Source organism: Adiantum capillus-veneris, chromosome 5 (assembly GCF_014529385.1).
Source record: "Adiantum capillus-veneris isolate H3 chromosome 5, ASM1452938v2, whole genome shotgun sequence".
Taxonomy (NCBI): domain Eukaryota; kingdom Viridiplantae; phylum Streptophyta; class Polypodiopsida; order Polypodiales; family Pteridaceae; genus Adiantum; species Adiantum capillus-veneris.
Window position 1 is genome coordinate 76,854,552 of NC_140935.1, and position 25,248 is coordinate 76,879,799.

General features: G+C 40.7%; 1 protein-coding gene across 1 annotated transcript; it reads right to left on the reverse strand.

The window, feature by feature from the left end:
* Positions 1-20,663: 20,663 nt before the first annotated feature.
* LOC147457558 (TPD1 protein homolog 1B-like) lies at positions 20,664-21,338 on the reverse strand. The gene has a single exon (XM_086513338.1). The coding sequence runs from the start codon at positions 21,336-21,338 to the stop codon at positions 20,664-20,666; it is 675 nt and encodes a 224-aa protein (XP_086369464.1).
* Between the last annotated feature and the right edge of the window lie 3,910 nt (positions 21,339-25,248).

The window sequence follows — 25,248 nt, forward strand, 5'->3', positions numbered from 1 at the left end:
ACCTTTTTTTGGATCAGGTGAGACCCTTTTTCTTTTTGTACCTTTGCAATCCCACTTTACGGTACTTGACCAAAACCCATCATTTCCCTATGGTTATGAGACTCTTTGCTCACCTTTGGAAGAGGATGATCTCAGAGTTGTCACGATTTCTTTCATGGTTTACACAAACTCTGAGAAATTGAACAACATGTTTACCATCTTATCTTTGTATCCTTTCATATGCTGAGCCATCGTCCATTACGTTTGTTTTCATTCTAACTCCCACGATGTAGGGTTGTCCAAGGATGACATGATATGAAGATGTGTCATGTACAAAGAAGTTTTGGTCAATTTTTACATCTATTGTCACCTCCACACTTGGACATGATGCATACAATTCATCAGATGAATCGTTTGCCACTTTCACCATTCAACCATGATCTATGTCCATCAACCATTTGTACTTGTTGTAGAGAATCTTTGACATTGTGTTTATTTATGAACCATGATCAATCAAGGCAACAAATGGCTCTTCAAGATCACCTATCTTGACCAAAGTTTCTGTAGTAGCCCTTGCCTAGTGACTTCGTGACTAGTAGCTCCTAGGAATAGCTTCAACTTCTTCATCATCATTTGAGAAATGCACTTGCTTCACTCTCCCACTAGATTGGTAGCATCTTACCACACCTCTATCATCCTCATTATCTTGCAAATGCATCCCTTGTGTCCTCAAGGTTTCTCCTTCAACCTCTAGACGAAAAACCTCAGCAAGGGTTTGCCTCTTTCTCTTGATTATGTCAATGATCTCCTCATGGAATTCATTCTTTGCAATGCCAAGGACTTCTACCGGAGTAAACTCAATCTTGCTATTCAAAATCCTATCCTCCAAGACTTTCTTTAAATCTGTAGCAACCTCAATATCAGATTGTAGTTTATAAGTTGGGCCTTTTGTCTTATCTTTTTTTGGATCTTTGTTCTTTCCTGTTGTAGACTCCTCCATGAGTACTTCAGGGGGAGATGATCCTTGTGTTGGGGGCATTTGGGAAGGCATTGAGTCACTTCTTCCCCCACTTATAGAAGCTCTTTCTGATGGTCCTTCATCAGTATTCTCACGTATGTGCTTCTCTTATACAATAGCCTCATTTTGTTGTCATTTTGTAATGTAAGCATGCACTGACAACAATGAGTCCACTGGATCATTCCATTCTATTTCTAGGGCATGCAATAACCTGTTTCATGTAGAACCTCTTTTGTAAGCTTTCCCTTTTTAGGTAATTGCATGACATTTGACCAAAGTTGACCATGATGGTCACTCACCTCTTCATCACTAAGATGCTCAATTTTTACTCCATAAGTAGATGCCTCAACTGAAGAGGTGGCATGGTTAGTTTCCATATCTTCAACTAAGGTTTGCATTCCCTCCCCCTACCCAAAGTTAGTTCCCAAGGGTAGACCTGTCTCTCTTAAGTGGATTTTACCATCCTTAAAAAAGACAAAATCTTTTGTCAAAGCATCACTAAGACTATCACAATCCCTTCTTGCATAGTATGTACTATCACACCAAATATATCTATTAACAAAACCTTCTTTGGCCTGTTGTCTTTGCCTAGGAAGTGGCCCTGATGGTTGGCCTTTTTCTTCATGCTTTGCAAGCTTCACCTTCAAGTCACTCATATCATTCACAAGCTCATCTAGCATAGACTCATCAAACTTAGGCGCTATAAAAGTAGGCTTTACCTTTTTGTCAGAAGTTGAGGTGGAAGTATTTGTAGTGTTTACTACCTTCTTCTTTGTTGTTTGGCAAGCAATGAGACATCACCTTCAACTTCGTTCTAGTTGGTCTTTGGTCCTTTCTCAGCATCTTTATCTTCAAGAGAAGATCCAAATTTTCTTGAAACTCTTTACCTCCAGCTTGTAAGAAAAGATTTGCCTTCTCTCCTTTCTGTCCTGCATCTAGTGTGCCATGTTGTTGTTGCATGAACATTGCAAATGCTTGAAACATTTGCATTGTTGTTGGGTCAAAATGCATACCCTAGTTCTCAACACAATCATACATGGTTACCCAAAAACTCTCACCCTGGTAGATTCGCGTCGGGTTCACCAAAAATATGTCAAGAAGTTTGCGGTCTTGCCAAGAAAGCATCGGGCTTTTGGTTGTGAGAGTTTGTGAGAGAACTCCAAAAACTATATGAAGGAGCTATACCATAGATGCCATGAAGTCCAGGGTCTTGAATGAAGTGCAATCAAAGAATCCCCACTCTTTCTCTCTTGCACTCACACACACAAAAAAAGAACAAAACAGAGAATTTCAAAACAACACAAAGATGAAAACATCAAGGCTATGGTCATATCGTATCATGGGTAATATGAAATGATTCATAGATGAGTTAATGGCGTTCAATCTTTGCCGACCAAAAAGACTACAAATTTTTCTTTGGAATTGTAATTTTGTGCTTACCATAATTTATATGTTTTGTTTAGTGATTGGGATTAATTGTGTGTACAAATCCTCTTTGTTATAGCAAGATAACTACACTTATGTCAAAAGAAAAGGTATAGTTTATAAGGGGTAGTATGATGGGATCCGGTAAAAGAAGTATTTCATTAAGCCTTTAAGGGCCAAAGAAAAACACTATACATTGTTGAAAGTGTATTTTATGACTAATCCATATGTTAATTGTAATAGATCGCAGAGAGTGAAAGAAATAGAAATTCACATCATGTGGATTATTCATCTAGGATAATTTTAGTATGTGAAAAATGTAGATATAAGAGAAGTGAATGAAAGATAATTTCCCTCCCAAACCCTATTCTTGCCCGTAGGCAATAAGGATACTATGAGCAGAGATGTATTTGTATCAAGGAGAACCTACAATTTATAGAGAAAATGACTTTCTAAGATTGAGAGAAATAGATATGGTTAGGGAGATGAAATTAGATATATATGTTGGATTAGAGATAAAAAAGAAAACAACAAGAAACCAACAAATTGTAAGAGTAAAACACATCTTACTTGACAAACTCTTCGAGAATTATTCACCATTTTGATGGAGAGAAAAGAAGAGGGAAGCCTCCAAGCCTTGATTGATGCACCAAGTTCAAGACCTTCTTTGATTAGAGTTGATCTTCTAAGGATAGCTTACAAGATTGGCTAGTCTTCCTCTAGGAGCAACTGTATGCTTATGCTTCTATTTATGGCTAGATGCAATTAGGCATCAATCCTCTCACTCCCTCATGAATGGTTTTCAAGGAAGAAGAGGTTCCCTTTTATAGGTGAATAGAACCCCAAGGGTTATACAATAAAGAGAAGAGCCAGTATGAATAGGAATTGTAAAAGTTTGAAATAAGTTGTCCCAGCATGACGTGGGCAGACTAGGATCCAACATTATTTTCATATCTCCTCAACCGTGACTCCAAATAAAAAAATAAAAATAAGGGCAAAAAATTCAGCTCGGGAGCTACAGCTCCTAATTTATATACTTTTTCCAATTTCGATTGGAACCTTGTGTGAAAACTCACCAAAATAAGATATCTTTCTGGTAGCAAAAGTCTTCTTGTGGTTCCCTTAGCTTAGACTTCCGCTTGATTCAAATGGACACCTCATGTAATATGAAAGCATGACATTTCTCCTTGACATAGGTTTGCAAACATCCTCTTAATAATGCATTAAAATAAGTGCATCTTTAAAAATCATGCAAGCTAGGGTCCCACTAGGATTTGATTCCTTCCTAGGATAGTTTAATAGCTATTGAAAACAAATATAAGAAATATATGAAAAATACATAGAATATATTTATATTGGAAGTTACCCTAGATATAGGATCTAGCTAGGGTATGAGATGATAATGAGATAGTAGAAAGAAAGAACCACTGCTTTTTGCCCTAAGTTAAAGAGACGGAGCTATTGACGCTTTTTCCATAGTGCTTACTGACGGTAGAGTAAGAATATATTATTCTTGAGATAAATAATAGAAAGCTTATTATTATACTTAGATATGCATATGTACGTTATAGAAAATATAATTATGTATCTAAAAAGTTACAAAATAGATCTTGTAGGATTTGTTTCCACTATGTATGTGTCACATCATGATAGCATGTTGTAGGAGGAGAATCCAAACCATTCTTTCTCTCTTGGGATAGTTTCCTACGATGTTAAAACTCTCTTCTTCTTGTCTTCTCTCTCTCCCCCATATTCTCCTCCCAATTTCAACGGTGAGATCGATCACGAAGAGTCTCAACGCATCCTCAGAGAGGAGAGCATGCATTACAGGCTCAAGACCTCTCCTCATTCTTTGTTGAGGCCACAGAGCCCGAAGGTTTGGAGGGAGGACCAATGAAATTGGAAGACATACGCAAGTGTTGTCCCTCTGTTTTTGTGAAGATGTACTGTTCAGGGGGTTAGGTCGTGCCAAGGCAACAACACCATTGAAAATCTCAGATTTGAGCCACAAAGGGCTCACGCGTGTGTTTCTCCTATGGTTCATCAAAAAGGAGCGCAATCTAGCTAACAATAATCAAGTTTCCATGTACTTCATCCAACAAGTCTTCGTGCAAGATATAATGAAGAAGCATGTCCTTTGGACAGACCGTCCTTTCAATGCTGGTGTCGGACTTGGAAGAGCTAAAGAAAGGGCACAAGTGCGTCGTGGGGAGGAAAATCCACCTGCATGAAAGAGGCTAGTTGTGCTCCTACCAAATGAGCATAAACAAATTGTTAATATTGTGTCTCAACCGGCTACACTAGCCAGCCAAGGAGAGAGCATTTTCTCTCTACAAGAGAAGTTGGCAGCCAAAGAAGAAGAATTAGCTGTTTTAAAGAGAAACCTTGCCAGGTACAAAGCGCGGTATGGTCCTCTCTCTCCCTTGCCTCCTTAGGCAAGGGAGAGAGGAGGCAGGACCAAGTCACGAGGCAGATATTCAAGAAATGGTGGATATACTTAAGGCAGCATTGAACACAAATCTTGAAGAAGTAGTGTATATCACAATTTCTTAAAGACGTTGTAGACTATAGTTGAAAATTTTAATGGCAATTTATCCGTCCTTTTTTGAGACGCATTGTATTCTCTCTATGTTTATGGCAATGAATTTGGTTTGGAGTTTCTAATTGATGACTTTGTTGAGAGTCAAGCAATGTCTTTTTATTTGATTGCCAAGCAATGTCCTCAATACTTATGTTTATGCAAATTCTCTTCAATACTTGAATTTGTTGCTACTAAATCAAAAAAGTGAGACATAGATCAATAGGGAGCTACAGTGAGAAAAAGTGAGATACATTATCATGAAAAGATGTTTACATTTTGCCATCTATCACATTGAAGGTCCTTGGTTAGCTGGCATGTCTTCTTGATCTACACTCACTTCTTCTATGATGACAGATGACGCACCTGTCATACCCTTCTGTCTTTTAGGAAGAAGTCCTGCATGTTCGCATTTCTTTACATACCCTACAAAATGGACCCATATGTCATTAGGTGGTGCTCCACATTCTTTCACATTGGGATTAGTGCCGAGTAAATGTTCTTTGATGCATGGTACTTTATGCCCACAATGTTTGCATTCCAAAAACAAAACTGTCTTGCCTCTCTCTTTTTCCTCTACATACGACCACTCTCTTCCTTGCACCATGCTTTTTGACCTCAACAAAATATATCCTACAATCAATAGATACAGTATGATTATAATTTTCACCATAATAGTGTAATGAGAAAGATAAAAGGTTATAGATATGATTTGCTAAATTAAAATGTTTAATGAATAGTGTTAAGATAATATTTTAGGGAAGATCACTAGATGGTAAAGAGCATGTGGTCAAGACAACCTAAATGAGCGATGGAGTCATCTCACATTCCACTATTTATGTCTCTTAGAGGTAAGAGCTACTGCTCAAACACAACCAATCGACCGTAAAATAATTGAGGTCTCTTATTTCTATATCAACATAGAGGTAAGAGCTTTCGCTCGATCACAACCTAGTGAGTTCTATAGGTAATCCACCATATTCACTTAGAGGTAAGAGCATAAGATGATAACAACCAAGTGAATCCTACTTCATACCTTAAACCTCACTTGGAAGTAAGAGAATCATCTCATAACAACCAAGAGGGACTAAGTGGACCTATTATATGCAACCAAATGAATCCTACTTCATACCTTAAACCTCACTTGGAAGTAAGAGAATCATCTCATAGCAACCAAGAGGCACTAAGTGGACCTATTCTATGTATATATGGAGGTAAGAACATTTGTTCATGACAACCAAAAGACCCAACATGTATGTGTATATGTTCCAAAATGTATGAACTAACACTATTATTTGTGCACATATTATAGCTATGATAGATTTTAACCATCAAATATCACTTTTAGTATCTATTCTAAAACAAATAGAGCTAAGAGTATAGTTTCTAATGTTTAGAATTATACATTTGCACTATAGCTAGAAAAGTAGCTTCCAATGCGTACAATTATTTATTTATCTATTCTTAAACAAGTAGAGCTAAAAGTATAGTCTCTATTTCTTAGAGTAATTTATTTAAACTAAGCAATAGAGCTAAAGAATAACTTCTATTGATAAGAATTAAAGGTGATTCAAATCTATATAATTATTTTATTTTTAATGTATAAACATTAAACATAATATTTTCTTTAAAAATCAAAGATTTTCTAAGATGACAACTCAACCTTTCTATGTCAGAGGTAACCTGACACTTTGGTGAAGGGAATTGTAGCTAAAACACGCAAATCTGGGCTTTATATACTACTATTATATCGATCAAAAACATATAGATCGATTTAAACTATCGATCAAAAGCCTATCGATTGATATTTAATCGATCGATATGTAAGCAATAAAATTTTTTTGAAAAAAGGCTGACGTATGGCAGCGAATAATACGCACGAATAAATCTTTAAAATGTATTAATCGACCATTATTCACGAATAAAACAAATTTTGAATAAAGAATCGTGCAACCCATGCATTAAAGATGCAGAGTTGAATGCTTCCATATATGAGAAAGAGCTAATGGCAGTATATCATGCTCTTTCCATTTGGAAACATTATCTGTTAGGAGCTAATTTTATTATCAAGTGAGATCATTAGAGTCTTCGCTACTTTTTCACACAGAGAAAGTTATCAAAAAAGCAGATGAGATGGGCCAACTTTCTTTCAATGTTTCATTTCAGATTTTACACAGTTCTGGAACAAAAAATGCAATTACAGATGCTCTCTCTGGGCGTCCAAAGATCAATGCACTGACAAGAATTTATCATGAGGAACTAGAATCTCTTAGTGAGATGCATCCTTAAGGCCACCTTATTCCATTAGGGATAATACGCTATATCGTCAACAAGCAATATGCATAGCTCAACCCTTACAACAGAAGGTGATGGATGAAGCACATAATTCTCCTTATGCCGGGCATTGGGGAATTGTTGCTACCACTAGTGCCCTTGAAAGATATTTCTTCTGGCCAACACTCTGTGCAAACATTAAAAAATATGTATACGAGTGTTTAGTCTGTCAAAAAGTGAAATATGAGAGAAATAAAGTTTATGGTAAGCTTCAGCCACTCCAAGTGCCTAACACGCCCTGGGAAAGTATTGCCATCAATTTTATTATGGATCTTCCTAGATCCAAGAATGGAAATGATGCAATCTGGACTATAGTAGACAAATTCAGTAAGCAAGCATTTCGTTCCAGTTAAGAAGACGATCAAGGCTGACCACATGGCTAAAATATTTCTATTCCAGATTTTTAAACACCATGGATTGCCAAAGACTATTGTCAACGATAGGGATCCTCGCAAGACTAGTCTATTTTGGCAGACATTGTTCGAGAATTTGGAAACTAAGCTTGATTTTTCATCAGGTTATCATCCTTAAACGAATGGTCAAAGTGAAATCTCTAATGCCAGTGTTTTAGACCTCCTCAAGTGTTATGTTTTGGAACGACAATCCAAATGGGAATAGTACTTACTGTTAGTTGAGTTAGCGTATAATAATACCATACATTCCTCAATTGGTAAAGCTCCCTTCAAAATTATTTATGGGAAGCCACTCTTACTTTCTATTATGGTTACCAAAGAAAACATCTTTGCCGCAGATGAATTTGTGCGCAAGATTGATATTGCCTATCAACAAGTAAAGCAAGCGATTCTTCGTACTCAAGAGCAACAGAAGAGAAAAGCAGACAAGCACAGAAGGAATCTCAATCTTGAAAAAGGACAATATGTCCTACTAAAGTTTGAGAAAGCTAGATTGAAAAAAGGGGTCAGAAAAGGGAAAGTTGATAAACTTTTCCATAGATTTTATGGCCTTTTCAAGATTATAGATAAAGTCAATGACGTGACGTTTAGATTGGATTTTCCTCCTCATTTGGCGCATTCATAATGCTTTTCATGTAAGTCTCCTCCGACCATATGTTGGACCTCCTCAAGTGGTTCCAGTACAAAAAGATCCTCCAAAAGTCAAAGAGACTAAGGAAATCCTTCGACCTAAACAGATAATACACCACTCTGAGAGACAACTAAAGTTCGAAAGTCTACATCGAAAGTATTTAGTCAAGTTCAAGAATTACACCCCTTTAGATGCAAAGCGGATGACTGAGTCCGATCTCAAGGACTACCTAGACATCTTGCACAGTTATATTGATGCCCTACAGTTGAGGTCAATTGTTTAGAACCAACAGGGATGTAACTATGTCAAACTTTGTAAATAACTAATATATTTACGAGAAAAGAATTATCTAATTGATTGTGTGCACATCAAAATAGATCTAGCAGTTCTGGGGCCTCAAGTGCGCCCAAGTTTGGGCCAGAGCAACTCAGGGAGATCCTAGCAGAAAATACCCTGAAGCCCTAGTCATTGGAAAATCGGGTCTTCAAAGAAGGGGTAGATAGTAGCCTCAGATTTCAGGCTCAAAAAATTATGCGTGCTAGTGCAGGCACAGGAATGAGATGGGGTCCTTAGAACAACAACAACCCTAAGGCCTAAATTATTTTTACGGCCTTAGGATAAGTCAACTAAATTATTTTAAATGATTTGCAATGGACCAAATGTACGGATAAGTGCGAATAGGAATTGTGTTCGAGAGCAGCTAACATTTCATTAGTAGCATCTGTGCGTGTAGTTGTGAGTTAATTTGCACATTTCATTAATAGACTAGGGACTTTTAAATGTGAAAGTTGACTGGTTTTAAAGTTATTAAGTGTGCCATTTGGCACACTTACCAATGCAAGACTAGCTCTCCCACTCTCACTCTCACCCTCACCCTCTCTCTCTTCCTAGCACCCCCTCTTCCTACTGGCTTGATAACAGCACCCCCTCCCCCATTTCTCAGTGTTGACAGTGCTCCTACCCCCTCTATTGTGAGTATGCTCTACACATTGGAGTCCTCCATGGAAGCTTGAGAGCAGACCCTTGCGACATATGTGGTGGCCTTGTGCTCCCATTGTCTAGAACAAGGGTTCTCACATCCATAGCTAGCTTTTGGTGAAGTTTCATTGTAAGAAGTTGCAGCAGGCACTCTCTTCATAGAGTGTGGTGACTGTAAATTCTCTGTTTTCAGCCCCTAATCATCTCTTTTAGGGTGAATTTCAGCAAAATACACATAAAATCTAGTTCTTCTCTACCTTCACTACGCGTACACAAAGTTTGGTGCGATTCCATTGCAAAAAAGGTCTCTATTTCGGCCTTGGAAGGTGCTCAGGTAACATTTTCACGTTATCTGTAGAAAATTACAATATATTCTCTTTATGGGAGGGGGACCAGTCCATCTTTTGGTCCCCAATGAAGTGCCAAGCTCTCTCTTTCTCTCTCTCTCTCTCTAATTCTCTTGAGTATTTGAAATACAATTAAAAGTTAGTTTACGCTTCCATATTTTTGTGACACAAGAACTAGATTTTATTTGTACTTTGTTGAAAGTCACCCTAAAGGAGATTATTCAGGGTTGAAAATAGAGAATTTACAGCCACCAAACTCTACGAAGAGAGTGCCTGCTATAACTTCTCACGATGAAACTTAACCAAAAGCTGGCTATGTCTATGAGAACCCTTGTTCTACACAATGGGAGCACGAAGCCACCACATATGTCACAAGGGGCTGCTCTCAAGCTTCCATGGAGGGTTCCAATGCATAGAGCATACTCACAATAGAGGGGGTAGGAGCACTGCCAACCTGAGAAGTGGGGAAGGGGGTGCTCCTAAATAGCCAGTAGGAAGAGGAGCGCTAGGAAGAGAAAGAGGGTGAGAGTGAGAGTGAGAGTGAGAGAGCTAGTTTGGATTGGTAATTGTGCCGCTTGGCACACTTACTTAATAACTTAAAAACCTTTCAGCTTCCACCTTTAAAAGTTCATAAGTTATTAATATAATGTGCAAATTGAACCACAACTGCACACATGGATGCAACCAATGAATTGTTAGCTGCTCCCTAGCACAATGCCGTACCGGCACCGCTGTAGCATTACTTGTTCACACTTGTCTGACCATTTGGTCTAGCATAAACAATTTAAAATTATTTTAACTGACTTATCCTAAGGCCGTAAAAATAATTCAGACCTTAGGGTCACTATTCTAAGAACCCCATCGCATTCTAGTGCTTGCACTGGCGCGCATCATTTTTTGAGCCTCAAATTTGAGGCTACTACCTACCCCTTCATTGAAGACCCAATTTTCCGATCACTAGGGCTTCAGGGTATTTTTTGCTAGGGTCTCCTTGAGGTGCTCTGGCCCAACATTGGACGCACATAAGACCCCAGAACTGCTATATCTATTCTGATGTGCACACAACTAATTAGATAATTTTTTTCTTGTAAATAAATTAATTATTTACAAAGTGTGACATTGTAACATCGTCCCACGATGATCGTCGTCGACATCGTCATTATTGTTGTCGTGATCGACATAGTCCTAGATCTCAACAAATTCTTAGTGTTAGCAGATTTCAGCCCTAGCGTTTTTAGATTCTAGCCCTAGCCTCGTGTCGTCATTGTCACGACGACATCTTCATGTCTGTGACGGCCATCATCGTCATCAGCATCGTCGTCGACATAGTACCTCCAACACCTCAAGCATCTCAATCATCTCAAGCATTCAGAGCATGACCATCATGATCAACATGACTCGCATGACCCCGTTGTAGACCTCCCTCTCCTAACATAGACCCCGTGGGGTCATATAGACCTCCCCGTCCTTGACATAGAACCCTCTTGATCTTGTCGTCGGCTTCATCGTCTTCGACGTAGAACACACATGACCTCGTCGTTGACTTCATCGTCTTCAAAATAGACTAGCAGTACCCATTGTCGACATCATCGGCTTTGACATAGACCATCAATACTAGTCGTCAATATCATCGTCAACAACATAAAATCCATCAGTACCTTGTCTTCATCAACACAAAACCTCTAAGTACCTCATTACCCAGTAGTACCCAACATCAATAGCATCAGTACCCATTAGCATCAGCATCTCAAAACTTAGTCATTGTAGTAGCATTTGTGCAAGAATAAAGAAAGTACTTGCTTTGGCAACAGAGCAAGGGGTCCCTTGAGGGTTTGGGACCCGACATCCCTGTGTCGTCTCTTTTCTCTCTCTTGTGTCTCGCTTTCCTTCACTTCAGTTTAATCTTTCAAGTGAAGAAAAGTGTCTCTTGTGTGTGTGGAGTATTAGATCCGATCCAAATAAAACACTTCCGCTACACCTGACATCTTTATGGCTTATGCCTTGTAAGATAGAGCGATGAAGACAAGAGTGCGCCCGATGCACAATGGAGTTTCATAGTCTTGGACACCCCCAACTTGGGAATCTGGCATGGCACACGAGAGAATCACTTAAAATACTTCACAACTTTAAAACTTGAGTCAACACGGCCCAGTGTAGTTCTGTGCAGAAAGAGATTGGCCCCAAAGACTAGCACCTCTTTCGGAATTTCTTCTATATTAATGTTTGATCAAAGTACAACTCCTGTGGGTCCTAGTCTCTTAGACTATACGTCCAGATGCTCTAAAGAGTGCGGACCTTGGGCTCCCTTTATTCTTATAACGGATACCAAAAGCAGAGTCCAAAAAGCAGTTAAACTCAAAAGCAAATTGTCCCAAAAGCAATTGGTCTTCAAAATCTGCCAAAAAGAATCAATGCAAATTGCAAAAATCCATACAGCCTTGTCGTGTCAGCAGCCAGCATGAAAAGCGGAAATCCGTACATGCTGCCATGTCATCAGCTAGCACAAAAAGAGGAATTTTGTGCAGTTTGCCATGTTATCTTGCCAACACGTTTTGCGGGGGTCTGTACTGCTGTCGTACTGCCATGTCATCATTTTGTGATATACCCCCTCTTGAAAGAATTGTAATTGCCCTTGATTATGCCTGCAAAAATCAGACATAAGCCATAAATTAGTTCAATAGACACTGCCTCTAAGTACCGATGCACTAGACGACACTCACATCACATCACATTCAAATCATAGTCAAATCACATTCAAATCACAATTAAATCACATTGAGATCACACATTCACATTGAATCTAGGACCATGATTCCTGGCAACGTATTTAGCAATCACATCTAGATTCATCCTAGACCTCGCTGATGTCGGATTAACTAATCCCATTTTGCGTTCATGTCCATAGATTTTTGACTCAAGCACTGTCGTGTGCGAGTAATCATTTGCCTCAAGCACTATCGTGTGCAAGTAATTATTTCCACGGATCCCAATCCATTACTAAGTTCATGCTAAACAGAGTGGTTAAATCATTAAATTCTAGTTGTGTGGCCATCTCATCCCGCAAGAACTCTTGGTGCGCTCATGATAGTTTTATTGAATCAGTCATGATTCAATATTCATGATTGGTTATCAGGTTTAATCAAGAGGTATCAGTGCTCCAAAATCATCATCATCTCATTCTTAATCTTAGTGTCTGTTCACAAAAGCAGATTCTTTCATAAAACATTAGCTTCATTCAAAATTCAAATCATCTTTCAAAAAGTCTTATAAATTCATAAAGCAAAATATTTCTATCTAAAAGTTGTTCTGGAACAAGTATCGCCTCGTCTTGTTGTCCTTTCAATCTGCTAGTCGTCCTGAGTTTTGTGCCTTTTTGGGGCATCGTGCAGCGATGTGTCCTTGTTCTCCACATTCAAAACACTTTCTTGCTTTGAAATATTTCTCTCTTTGGTCTTCTGTTAGTGGAGGTCGTCTATCTCTCTAATGGCTATTTCTGTTCAGACTTGTCGAAGGTTCATCTGGTGGGTAAGTCACGTTACCCGAATGTATAGCAAATACCGGCTTCTCATGTCCATCAACTATTGTATAGAATGAGACTTCTTTTCAAGACTTTAGTTTTGGATCTCTTTAGTAAGTCCACAACAGAACAATTCAATCTACTCCTTAAAACTGATTTTCTTAAAGGATGAAGCAAGTAGAAAGACATCCCACAACCTCTCACAATAAGAATCCAAAGACTATATCTAGACCATCCAAATATGGTTCCAGTCAGTAAGCACATCTTGTTCGTTTTCTTGTGTGAACCATGAAGAAATAAAGAGTTTCTTGAATTTCAAGCACTTTGTCGGTGCTTGTTTCCCTAACAAAAGAGTGGACCACCATGTCTATGCATTGTCTTTCAAAAAGGATGTTGCCCGTCTGATATTGGAGTGCTCGGTAAAGTGGCCTCCAGAAAATACTATATCAAACCACTGGATAAAGGCTAAAGCCTTAGGAGCATCTTGAAACCCTGAAAAGTACTCAAACTTTACTGCTTGTGCTCCCTCTTTGAATTCTTTGGCCTTTTTACCCTTGTCGCCGAGGAAATCATATTGATTGGCCTTGTAAAAGTGCTTCCACTTTGCATAAAACATATGATCTTTCTGTTATTTCTTGCCCTTTCTGTCCTCATCACTCGATCTAGAAGAAAATGAGCTTTTCGAGCTATCAAAAGGAGATAAGGACAAAGTGGGCAATCCTTCAAAGCGTACACGCTTCTTTTGTTTTTTGGAATTTTTAAAAGAGGATTTTGGCCCAAGGATTAGGGGAAATCAATTTTCTTGTTATGTTTCTTCAATTGATTTTCTTTTGACCCCAAAAGTTGGTTGACTCATTTTTCAACAACTTCCTCGAGTTCATCTTCAGTAAACATCCGTGGAACTGGAGGTTGGTTGATGGCTGACTTAATTGGGGAATCAATGGCTTTTTGCTAATGAGTGTGCACCTCGTCAAATCGGGTGCCGCATCAAAAATTTGGCATACTAAGGATCCTTTGCAAATTTAAGCATTTGCTTTGCACACTCATCAACCTATTGTTGACGTTGCATTTCCATTAGCTGATGCTACGTAGGCCGAGGTGTATTCATGATCTGCTACTTTATTTGAATTTTCAGTACTTCCTCCCGTTTTAGAAGTATCAGGAGGGTTCGTCTTATTCTTGCGGGATTCGTCGTTTGAACCCATGTGTAATCTAGGATTCTTTATGTCTTATGCCTTGTAAGACAGAGCGATGAAGACGGGAGAGCACCTGATGCACGATGAAGTAAGGGTGGGAGTGCCTAATAGGCCCAAGGTTGGGGCCCGAAGATTCTTTAATATTAAATTCCAAAGTGACCAAGTGCCCTATCTACTCTTTGATAGGACATATATGCTTTGAGAAAAGCACACACCTAATGCTCTGATACCACTATCACAGTCTTGGACACCCCCAAGTCGGGAATCTGGCACAACACACAAGAGAATCACTTAAAGTACTTCACAACTTTAAAACTTTAAGGCGACACAACCCCGCATAGTTCAATGCCCAAAGATATTGGCCCCAAAGACTGATGCCCCTTCCGTTATTCCCTTTATGCTAATGTTTGGACAAAGTACAACTCTCGCGGGTCCTCTCAGACTCTACGTCCAGATGCTTTGAAGAGTGAGGCGCTTGGGCTCCTTTTATTCTTACAAGGGATGCCAAAAGTAGAGCCGCAAAAGCAGTTAAACTCAAAAGCAAACTGTCACAAAAGTAGTTGCTCTTCAAAAATTGCCAAAAAACATAAACGCAAATTGCGAAAATCGGTACAGCCCTTCCATGTCAGTAGCCAGCATGAAAAGCTGAAATCCTTACAAGCTGCTGTCACAAACGAGAGCGCATAGCAATATAAAATATACTCGGATAAATAGAATTTATCACTTAATACTGAAGCTAGAGTATATAGAGAGAAATAGATAGAGAGAGAGAGAGAGTGAGAAGATGGACACAGTACTAGGGATCAGAAGATGGGCTGGTCCCCCCCGTAATAGTATCTTTATTATTGAGGAGAAGTCTACGAACATATGATCTCGTACATTCTAGAATAAGACATGATGGTTCCCAGAAGTCTCGGCTTCCTATTCCTAGGGAAAAACCCTATTCCAAGGAACTTCCATTCCTTATTCAAAATCCTTGAGAATCAAGGTTCTCGCCTCTAGTTTTCACCTTCCAGACTCAGGGCATGGCATCCCTGCAACTCTTTTCCGAATCTATTTCTAGAGTCCTCTTCCTACACAATAACTCCGCTTTTTCAGACACAAAGTCCTTACTTGGGATTCCCATCTTCTGGATCACAACTTGAGAGACTACCTCTCTCCGATCCGTGGATCTACTCCCAGACTCGAGTACGAAACCGTTGGGCTGATCCGGCTCTTGTTCCTCAGAGCGCTTTCTCCTGCAGAGGCTCATGCCTTCCTCTGCTCCTACTCCCTCACTAAGAGGAAGTACACCCGCAAACAAATACTTAGAGATCATAACATGAAAATCATTACCTTCAGAGTCTAGACGCTCAACGCAACTCGTTTCTCGAAAAGAAAATCCCCGGAAGAAATCTCTACATAGAAAATCCTCTCTTCCAATTCTACACACAAAAGAGGCGTGTTCTCAAGTTCCTTCTCTTAAATCAGCCCCATCTACGACGTTTATGGGCTGAAAATAGAGAAAAAACAACAGCTTATGGCGATGGAAACACATTCTCCGTAGGCACTTCTTCGCGAGGGAACTCGCGCACTAGGTCCCAATGACATTGTGTACACTTGCGGCAGCCATGGGCATCACCGGAAAATGTATTCTTTGTGGCTGAAATCTGTAGCAACATCTTCTCCTTGCAAAAATTGGTCTTCCCTCTAAGAGAGGGCATGTGATGCTTTAATAGCTCCCTAGCCACGACAAAGATAGCAGAGCACAGGTTGCTCGCATAAAGATCGCAGCCGTTCTTTGTTTTTTTTCTTTAAAGGTGGCTCTTTTGCTAGAAAAAGAGAGAAAAATCGTTGGCTGGTTTTTACTGCTTTATTTAACCATAGGATGCCCACTTATTAAGTGGGTGGACGGTCACCGTTTAAAAATGATATGAATCTATCCAAAAATTTAATAAAAACCTTATAAGTTAAAAACAATGCTTTCACAGCACTTCCCAGGCGCCAATGCACACATAGACTTTCTCACGGGAACGCATCTGTTTTCCCGAAAAGCAATCCCGCTTTCTCAGAAAGCATTTGTTTTTCCTCAAAGTTTCCTTTGAACCCATCTTCGTTCAAGTGCTTGCTTTCCTTTGTGCCCAATTTGAACACAGTTCGGAATTTCCTCCTGACTATGGATATTCCCCTTCCTATGCACCTATCACCCACCTTGTGATGCATCAGGAATACCCATCACCTACTCCTTTTGCTACCAAACTTACGGTACAATCTCCTTCATGATGCTCTATGTCACCCATCTTATGACGCATGAGAGATGTTCGTTGCCGGATGGTTGGATACTTCTTTCCGATGCTCCCTATCACCCATCCAATGTGACACGTTAGAAGTACTTGTTCCTACCGTTCGTGGTGGCCTTACAAATATTCCCGTTCTCAGTGCTCCCGTCATTACTTTGAATGACGCACTAGGAATACTCTGTACTCGGATGTCTCCAGTGAGGAAAACCCTCTCACTTAAAATTCCAATAATTTATGTAGAATTATTTTTCTTGGTGTTCCAAGCGAGAAAACTCTCTCACTTATAAATCCAATAATTCATTTAGAATTATTTTCTTGTCAGATAAAGCCTATTTAGCAACATCCCTCTCACTTATAAACAATTGTCCTCAACTGTAGAGGTCCAACTGAACTACCGGGGAGAAAGTGGAAAGATTCCAAATCTTGCTCAATGGTGAGTTGAGCTAGTCCTTTCTCAAAAGAGAACTTGAAAATTAAATTAAATAAAAATTCAATAACAATAATTACCTTACCAGTTTATGTCTTTCCTTCAGTACCTTGAGGATATCCTTCACCAATCATCAAGGTAACGAGCCATGTAAGAACTCATCATTCACATCTTTCCGAGAATCTTTTAACTCAATTCCACCTTCTCAATCCGGAGAAGAATAATCCTCCTAGAAATCAATCTAGGTCTTTGTCCATGCGCATAACCTTGTGCTATTAGTCCAGAGGATATTAAACACTAGGTTGGTAACCTAACAGGACATAAAAGTGTCCTTTCAGGGTTTTGAAAAAAACCTCCAAAACCATAGTAGATCCACTCATTTTGTAAAATCCTTTCATGAGGTTATAGTTCAAGGCCTACTACACATGGAAAAAATAAGAAACTTGTAAAATTTCTCATCTTTTGGTCACACCAAGCCTCCAAAGTTGATGGACCAGTACATTTTCATCAAAACTGTCATTTCTTACGTTTTGTTGCATAAAAATAAGATTAGGGATTTTTGTAGGACCTAATATAAATTCCCTAGTTAACTTCAATGGGTTGGTGATCAAAACATATGATTGCTTCTCACTCACTATTTTTTGTTTTGCCAAAAGAAATAGGTACAAAAAAGTTGAATGTTTACCATTCTGCAAACCTATCATCAAAGTTTCTATAGCCACGCTCAATACAAATAATATATGCATGTTTTCTTAGTTCCCTATTGTCCTTTAGGTTCATAAGGAGCCATGGATCATGTCAAAATAATAACACATCTCTTACCAAGGGGAATCTTGGGGACAAAGATGAAGTGCTAAATACAACAAACATGAAAAACTGGGTTCAACATTATGAGTTGTAGAATCCCATAGAAACTATTCAATATCTAGCCAAATTTGATCCTTATGACTAGATATGGTTACTACCTACAAAATGCATGTAGTTGTCACAAGAAACTAACAATATTGAAAAAGCTATACTTGATATACTAGAATGTTTCGTTTTCTTATATAATTGAAAAAATCAACCATCGTTGTCTACTATGCAAAATAGGGTATTAGGTGCCCCAAAACTCAAGGAATATTAGCTTTATGTTACAATATGTGACATAGAAAATCAAAACTGCATTTGGATATCATGAAAGCCACCAAAAAAATCATAGAAGAGCTAAAATTGGCTAAAAAACAGGATTTGACAATTTTTGTAATTTGGTCATAACTTACAACTTTAACATTTATTTCTCCTTAGAAGCCTCAGGACATGTTGAGGACTACTAAAGATAGTTCTCTAGTACTATAGACCTCACAAACATGAATTCTAAAGTGGTATAGTTGCAAAAAGTTGAAAAAAGTCAAAAATAGGACCCGTTTTTTCACACAGTTTATGTTGTGAAATGTTGTGCAAGGACAAGGTTAAAGATGAAATTGATATTCCAAAAAAATGTCGAGTTTTTTTCAGCTCATGAGACAACTTTCTAGACAGATAGCACCTCAAAATACATTTTGAAACTCTTGACATAATTCAAGGAAAATGGTCACTTAACAGGACATAAAAGTGACCCAGGACATAAAAGTGTCCCATTACCAACCTAGTGTTAAGCTCATGTGAATCTTCCTGTGTGGCAGACAAAAACTACAAGAGTTGTGTGCACTTGTGACGCTGTTAGCGACGGAAATACATTAGATTTCTATACTCCTTGGTGTCACTAAGACCGTCGATAACAGCGTCGATACGAGAATGTCGCTATGGATGTCGCTATAACGGTGGTCGCTATATGCCTCGCTATAGCCGTTGCTATGTAGCGACGGCTATAGCGATTGTTAACCCTCACGGCTCACGGACACCCCATCACCTACGACGGACGTGTATTATGTATTTGGTAGAGTCAGGTACCGGGCTTGTCGGACCAATAGGAAAAGGGTAAGAGTGATCGCCGATGAGAGGCGCACTCTAACTAGGACATTCAAGGGATTAGTTGGCTAAGCATGGGCACCCAAGTGTGAATGGGGTGAGCTCATATACAAGCCAACTAAACCTAAAATTCACTCATTCTCTCATTTGTGCAATAGAAGAGTTCTCTTGCAGCTCCATCTCCATCTCCATCTTCTTCTTCTTCACCTCCTTGTGTGTGTGTGTGTATGTGAGAGAGAGAGAGAGAGGGAGAGTGTGTGTGCGATCGAGCATTACGAAGGCACGATGGCGGCGAAGCGGTTGAGCGCGGCACGACTACAGCTTCTTCTTCATCGCGACGAGGAATCCACCACAAAGGCGAGCGTAGAGCGGTGAGTGACACACCCTTTGATCTCTTGAGCTTGCTAGTTTAGGCTTGTTGTGTGCTTGGAGCCATTTGTGGCTCGCACAAGGTGTATCGGCAAGTCCCTTGCTTCGACAGTGCGGCGAGGAGCGCACATTTTTGGCCCCGCTGCCGGGGAAATGCCCTACACTAAGCTCAGTTAAGCACTTTACGCTTTCTTGTGATGCAATTTAAATTGAAGGATTTGTGAAGAAGGAAGGTGTGTGGTTGTGTGGAGAAGATTTTTGTTACACTGTACTGTCTTTTTTGTTTTCTGTAAAGAAGGAGTTACAATTTTTTTGCAATGTATTGTTAGAATTAAGGTATTAGCTACTGAATGTTAGTTTTGTAAGGTTCAATGTTAGTTCTGTAAGGTTAGTTTTGTAGATCTGTTAGCTACTGTAGTACTGTGTAAACAATGTTAGATTGTGTGTGGCAGTATCTCTATTAGCTGTAAGTAGATAAGTTAGGTGTAGGTTAAGTGTGTGTGTGCGGCGACTTTTTTTTTTTTTTTTAATCTAATATATTGTAGTGTGCCCACTACAAGACACCTGAGAGAGAGACTGGACCAAACTCAGCTTCCCCTCAACGAGTGAGGCAGCTCCTTATATTAACTTGAGAGGTAGTTACAACCATAACATGTCCGACCACACTAGGTGGACGGACTCTACCTGCACGACCACACACCACACCTCCCCCCTTAGGGAGAAAAAAGATGGACATCTTTTTTACAATTTGGGCTGAGAATGGACTCGAAAGGAAGGGATCAACTCCAACGCCTCATCCGGGGGGAGTGATCATACCACGGCTTAAGGATTAGGGACTGAACTTGGGGGCTAGATTCGACATCATGCCGATCATAATCAAGGCATGGAACTCGTACATCTCGCTTATGCAAACATTAGGTCGCTATCCCAATGTAATGGAAAAGACGAGGAACTTCTATAGGAGCTACGACAAAAGATACAAATTTTGTGCGACATACATCCATCTCCAAAAGGGGCTTGGTGTGATTGTGAGTTTATTTGAACAAAAACTGAAAATTCCAAGAACTGAAATCATTAGCAAAAGGCACCTCTACAACCAAGTCGCAGCAACTCCTATGCCTGTGAACAATAATCGCAAAAGGGAGGTAGCATCTCTCTTCTTCTTCGACGAACAACATCAAAACAACCATGTCTTTGACTTTGTACTTCTTCTGAACTCGACCTACGTGAGCTGTGGAAAATTCACAACAACGTTGAACTCTTTCCAAAAGCAAGACTTGAACGATGCAGAGGAGAGGGAGAAGGGGTATTGGAAGGAGTTGGCGTATTGGAAGGTTAGAGTCTCACCAGCCGCCAGCGCGTGACCCCCCTTAACTAGGCAATCGTCGACGCCCACCCCGTTGAACAGCGCCGGCCGCAATGCGCACAACACGTGAATGTCAGCGATTGGGCATCCCTCAAAGCAGAGATTCAGGATTTGCACAGCGAATGAGGGTGTGCCATCTGGCAAGGGACCCATTTTTCCCTGAACGATGGCGATGTCCTCTATGCTGCAGGTCGAGCACTCCCCGACGCCAGGGCCCATCCGCTGTACCTGGAACTGATTCCTTGTATCGTTAAAGGCGTGGCCTCGTGCAACTGACGCAGGGGCTGCAGCAGGACTGTGTTGGGCCTCTGCATACTCATCAAAGGCTAAAAGCTTTCGGCTCCTTATTGACCTGCTTGCTAGTGCATGCGGAGTGGCCTCCTTCTCTTGAGAGCCCATGTACAGCAAGCCATGGATCGCAGGTGACAGAACGGTAGCACTTCTTTGCAGCAAAGCTGATGGAACAAAAGAAGCGAGCACCGTAATGCAGGGCACAAAGAAGTAGCGAAGTACCCCTGCCTTCACGTGCATGGCTCAAACAGACGGCCTTTGGCTATGGCAGTCGGCTCTGCAAAAAGGCGACGAAACCCCAACCTCTGGTCTTGGCTTCTCTCTCTTCTTCACACTCTCTCAGACTCTCTTCTCTATCCGGTATCAAGCAAGAACGCCATGAGCAAGCTCAGGGAATTAGCAAGAAAGGCAAGAAACGTCCCTAACTGCCCGCCGTCTCCACCAATGTAGTGTGCCCACTACAAGACACCTGAGAGAGAGACTGGACCAAACTCAGCTTCCCCTCAACGAGTGAGGCAGCTCCTTATATTAACTTGAGAGGTAGTTACAACCATAACATGTCCGACCACACTAGGTGGCCGGACTCTACCTGCACGACCACACACCACAATATATATATATATATATATATATATATATATATATATATATATATATATATATATATATATATATATATAAATAAGGATCAGGCTGGGGATCATTCCCCAAGCTCAAGCCCAAACCTAGACCTCAGTCCTCAGTTTTAAAATATAGTTTATACACCTTTTTATATTTAAAAACTATTTTTAGGATTTCAAGGGCTTCACGTAGCCAAATAGGGAGTTGTAAAGCACGGCACATTCCTTTAGCCAAAATGCTCGTCTTGAGCTATTACACGCCATATTTTGTGGCTCGGTTACAAAGAATAACCAAGAATAACGAAAAACTTGGGTTATAAACACCTAAAAAAAAAAAACTAAGTGAGCGGCCTTCACGAGCACTCACCAACGCGTTTAGAGTGTGGAGGTCACATGTATCTACGCTCTGGACAAGTGTTAGAGCACGAGCATATTGCTAGTGCTTCCATTTACGCGGGCACCCATTATTCCTCCACCCTAGGTTCTGGACCTTCGGCCGGGACTCAAGGTAGCGCGAACCAAGATCCTCATATCACGTCTAGTGATTCTTCCTTTGACTACGAAGTCATGGAGGGGTATCCTACACCAAACCCTGATAGTTCAAGTCAAGACATACATGCCCGGGTCCAGCATGTTTAGCCTCTTAAAAGAGACCCTTAGTAGAGCTACTCACTCCGAACATGCGGTTAATGAAATAAATGAAGGGAGTGGGGAAGTAAATTCGTCATTCATGCCTAAAATAGACCCTATGATTCTTGAGAGTGTGCATGTGAATGTTCCATCCACTACACCTCCTGATCCTTTAGGACTATCTCCCTCTGAGGTTCTACTACCTGATGGTAGGAGTCTTGCCGAAGTGCAAGAGATCGAACGCTATATGCAAGCAACAAGGGAGAGGGAAATTGAGAACCTACGAAAGCTAGAACAAAGTCGAGCCCTGAAAGCAAAGGCTCCTATGACAACAATCATGCCAGCCGAGCAACCGAGTGCTCCCAAGGTAGCAGTCATGGAGGGGCAAGCTATGGGGAGCAATAATGCTTCCACTTCAAGGGAAACCTTCAGCACGCGAGGCCTAGATGGGATATTCCTAAACGAATATTGGGAGTATGACCTACAAGCAGAAGCTTTAACTGATCGGTACACAGGACACACCTATCATGTGGGTTGGTTAGATGTTCTACAATCCACATCGGGTGCTACTAGCATAGTTGAGCAACAACAGAAAGTCTGTGATGTCCTCCATAGGATTGTCGAGTTAGAAAGACAGAACATAGGGATCAACATGCCTTCAACAGGCCTAATGAGATTCTTGGATACGGGAAAGGCCAACCAACCAACCCTATCACAAATGGAGACTCCCTGAGTGAGCCCCATTGATCCTCCATATGTTGTTTTGCCGGGAGCCTCAGTACAATCTGAGCCCACAAGTGGCAGCTTTACCTTCCCAGATCTAGCTCATCTTTCTCTTAATGACACTACGGATACCATGCATATCCCAGTGGTGAGCATGACAAGAAATACACCATGGAGTTCATTTGTTAACACTGCGCCGATGCCTAGTAGCACAGTGCCCCCAACTATACCTACATGTATGTATCAATCATGTGCACCTGTCGTACCTCAGCCTCATGTAGCTCCTACACCTCCGATTATTCCAAGAGCTTACAATCCACAATGGCATTATCCAAGCTCTTATACAAGTGGAGCCATGCCATTTAATAATAACATGCCATATCAAGCACCCCCTATGCCTAGGGCCACGCCTGTAAACTTTGGACCACCGTCTGGTACACCACCATACGAAATATGGCACCCAAGAGCCGCGCGTATGCCAAGGCCAAGGCCAACTCCCATCTCACATGTGGTTCCAGGAGCACATACACCCATTATACCTTCTCAAATAGGAGATTTGGTAGCATTTTCTCGAACTATCGGTCGCTCTATTGCGGAAAACATGCGTAGTGCACCTGATAGAGAGCCTAGGAGCAAGGCAGTTCAAGTAGCTAAGCTCACACAGAAATTCAGTGGAGACGGAGATGCTAGAAAGCATATGGAAGTCTTTGAACATGTGTGCGATTCCTTGGAAGAGCAGAATGAGCTACATAAGTGTAAGGCTTTGAGTTTGACCCTAAGCGGAAAGGTAGGAGATTGGTATAGAACCTTAAGAGTAGAGGAGAAAACGATCTACTCTACTCTTAGGAGATTGTTCTTGAAAGAGCACATACGAGAGGGAGTACTTTGGGGTGTAGCCTCTCAGCTCCAGAAAGCCCAATGAGAAGAAGGTGAATCCGTGAGAGACTTCATTAGTCGCCTAAAGAATTTGAATTCTCGATGCAATCCAAATGAGCGATTGAACAACAACCAATTGCTCGATAGATTCATTAGGGGACTACGACATGAAAGTATCTATAATGGCCTAGTCATTAGAGGTATCACTACTTGGGAAGCAGTCACCATGAATGCAATCCAATTGGAGGATAATTTAATGATTGCAGGAGAAAGAGTGTCTGCCAAGCCAAAGTCTAGTAGCTCGCAAGCGTCAGGGCATGAGCCAATGAAGATAAAGCCAATCGTGAAAGAGCAAACGATATCTGAGATGACTTTGGCAGATCTCACCAAGGCCATCCAAGAAAGCCTTAGGGGTAATCGTGCTCCACAAAACACTCATATGTATCCAAGAAGGGAGCAACAATGGTGCTCAATTTGCTTGGGCCCACATACTACGAGTGAATGCCCTACTTTCAGAGTAAAGTTTAACAAGACTTGTAACACGTGTGGTAGGTATGGCCATCAAGCGAAGGATTGCCTAATGCTTAAACGCATCATGGAAAATAGACCGCCTATAGCTTGGGCAGACTCACCTCCAATTCCTGCATTGATGCCTACCCCACCCACGGAGCAACAGTTGCCATTACAGCACATGGTCCCTAGAACCCAAAATGTGGTCCAAACCACACCGTTGCCACCTCCAGTGCTAGGACCGCAACCCCCTCATCCAAGATTTACACCTATGAACCAAATAGGTTGCGAGTCATCTAGTACTTATGTAAATTGCGAAGAGGGCATAGACTCTAGTATCACCTATGGAGTCGACATGCTTGAGGAGTGTCCCATGTACTATATAGAAGACCATTGGGGACAAATCAAACCTGTATATCAAGCTACTGCGCTAGCAGCAAGAGGCCAAAACATTAGTAGTTTTGCTAGGAGACCACCTCTTCAGTGCTACGAATGTGGTGGACCACATCGAGTAGCTGAGTGCCCCATTAGAATGCAAAAGAATGCCGCACTATTGCAAACAAGTAAAGGGAGTGCATTGGCAATGCCAATACTCACTTGTAATCGTTGTGGCATAGATCATTTGATCGTACAGTGTCCTAACAATCCAAACGCACCAAAAATCACACCATTGAACATAATAGAGATTGTTGATGGGACACCACCAACTATAAACATAGCACCAGTGAATGCACTCACACGGTCGATGCTCCAAAAGCAAAATTACATCCTCGAAGAGAGATGCTGCATCC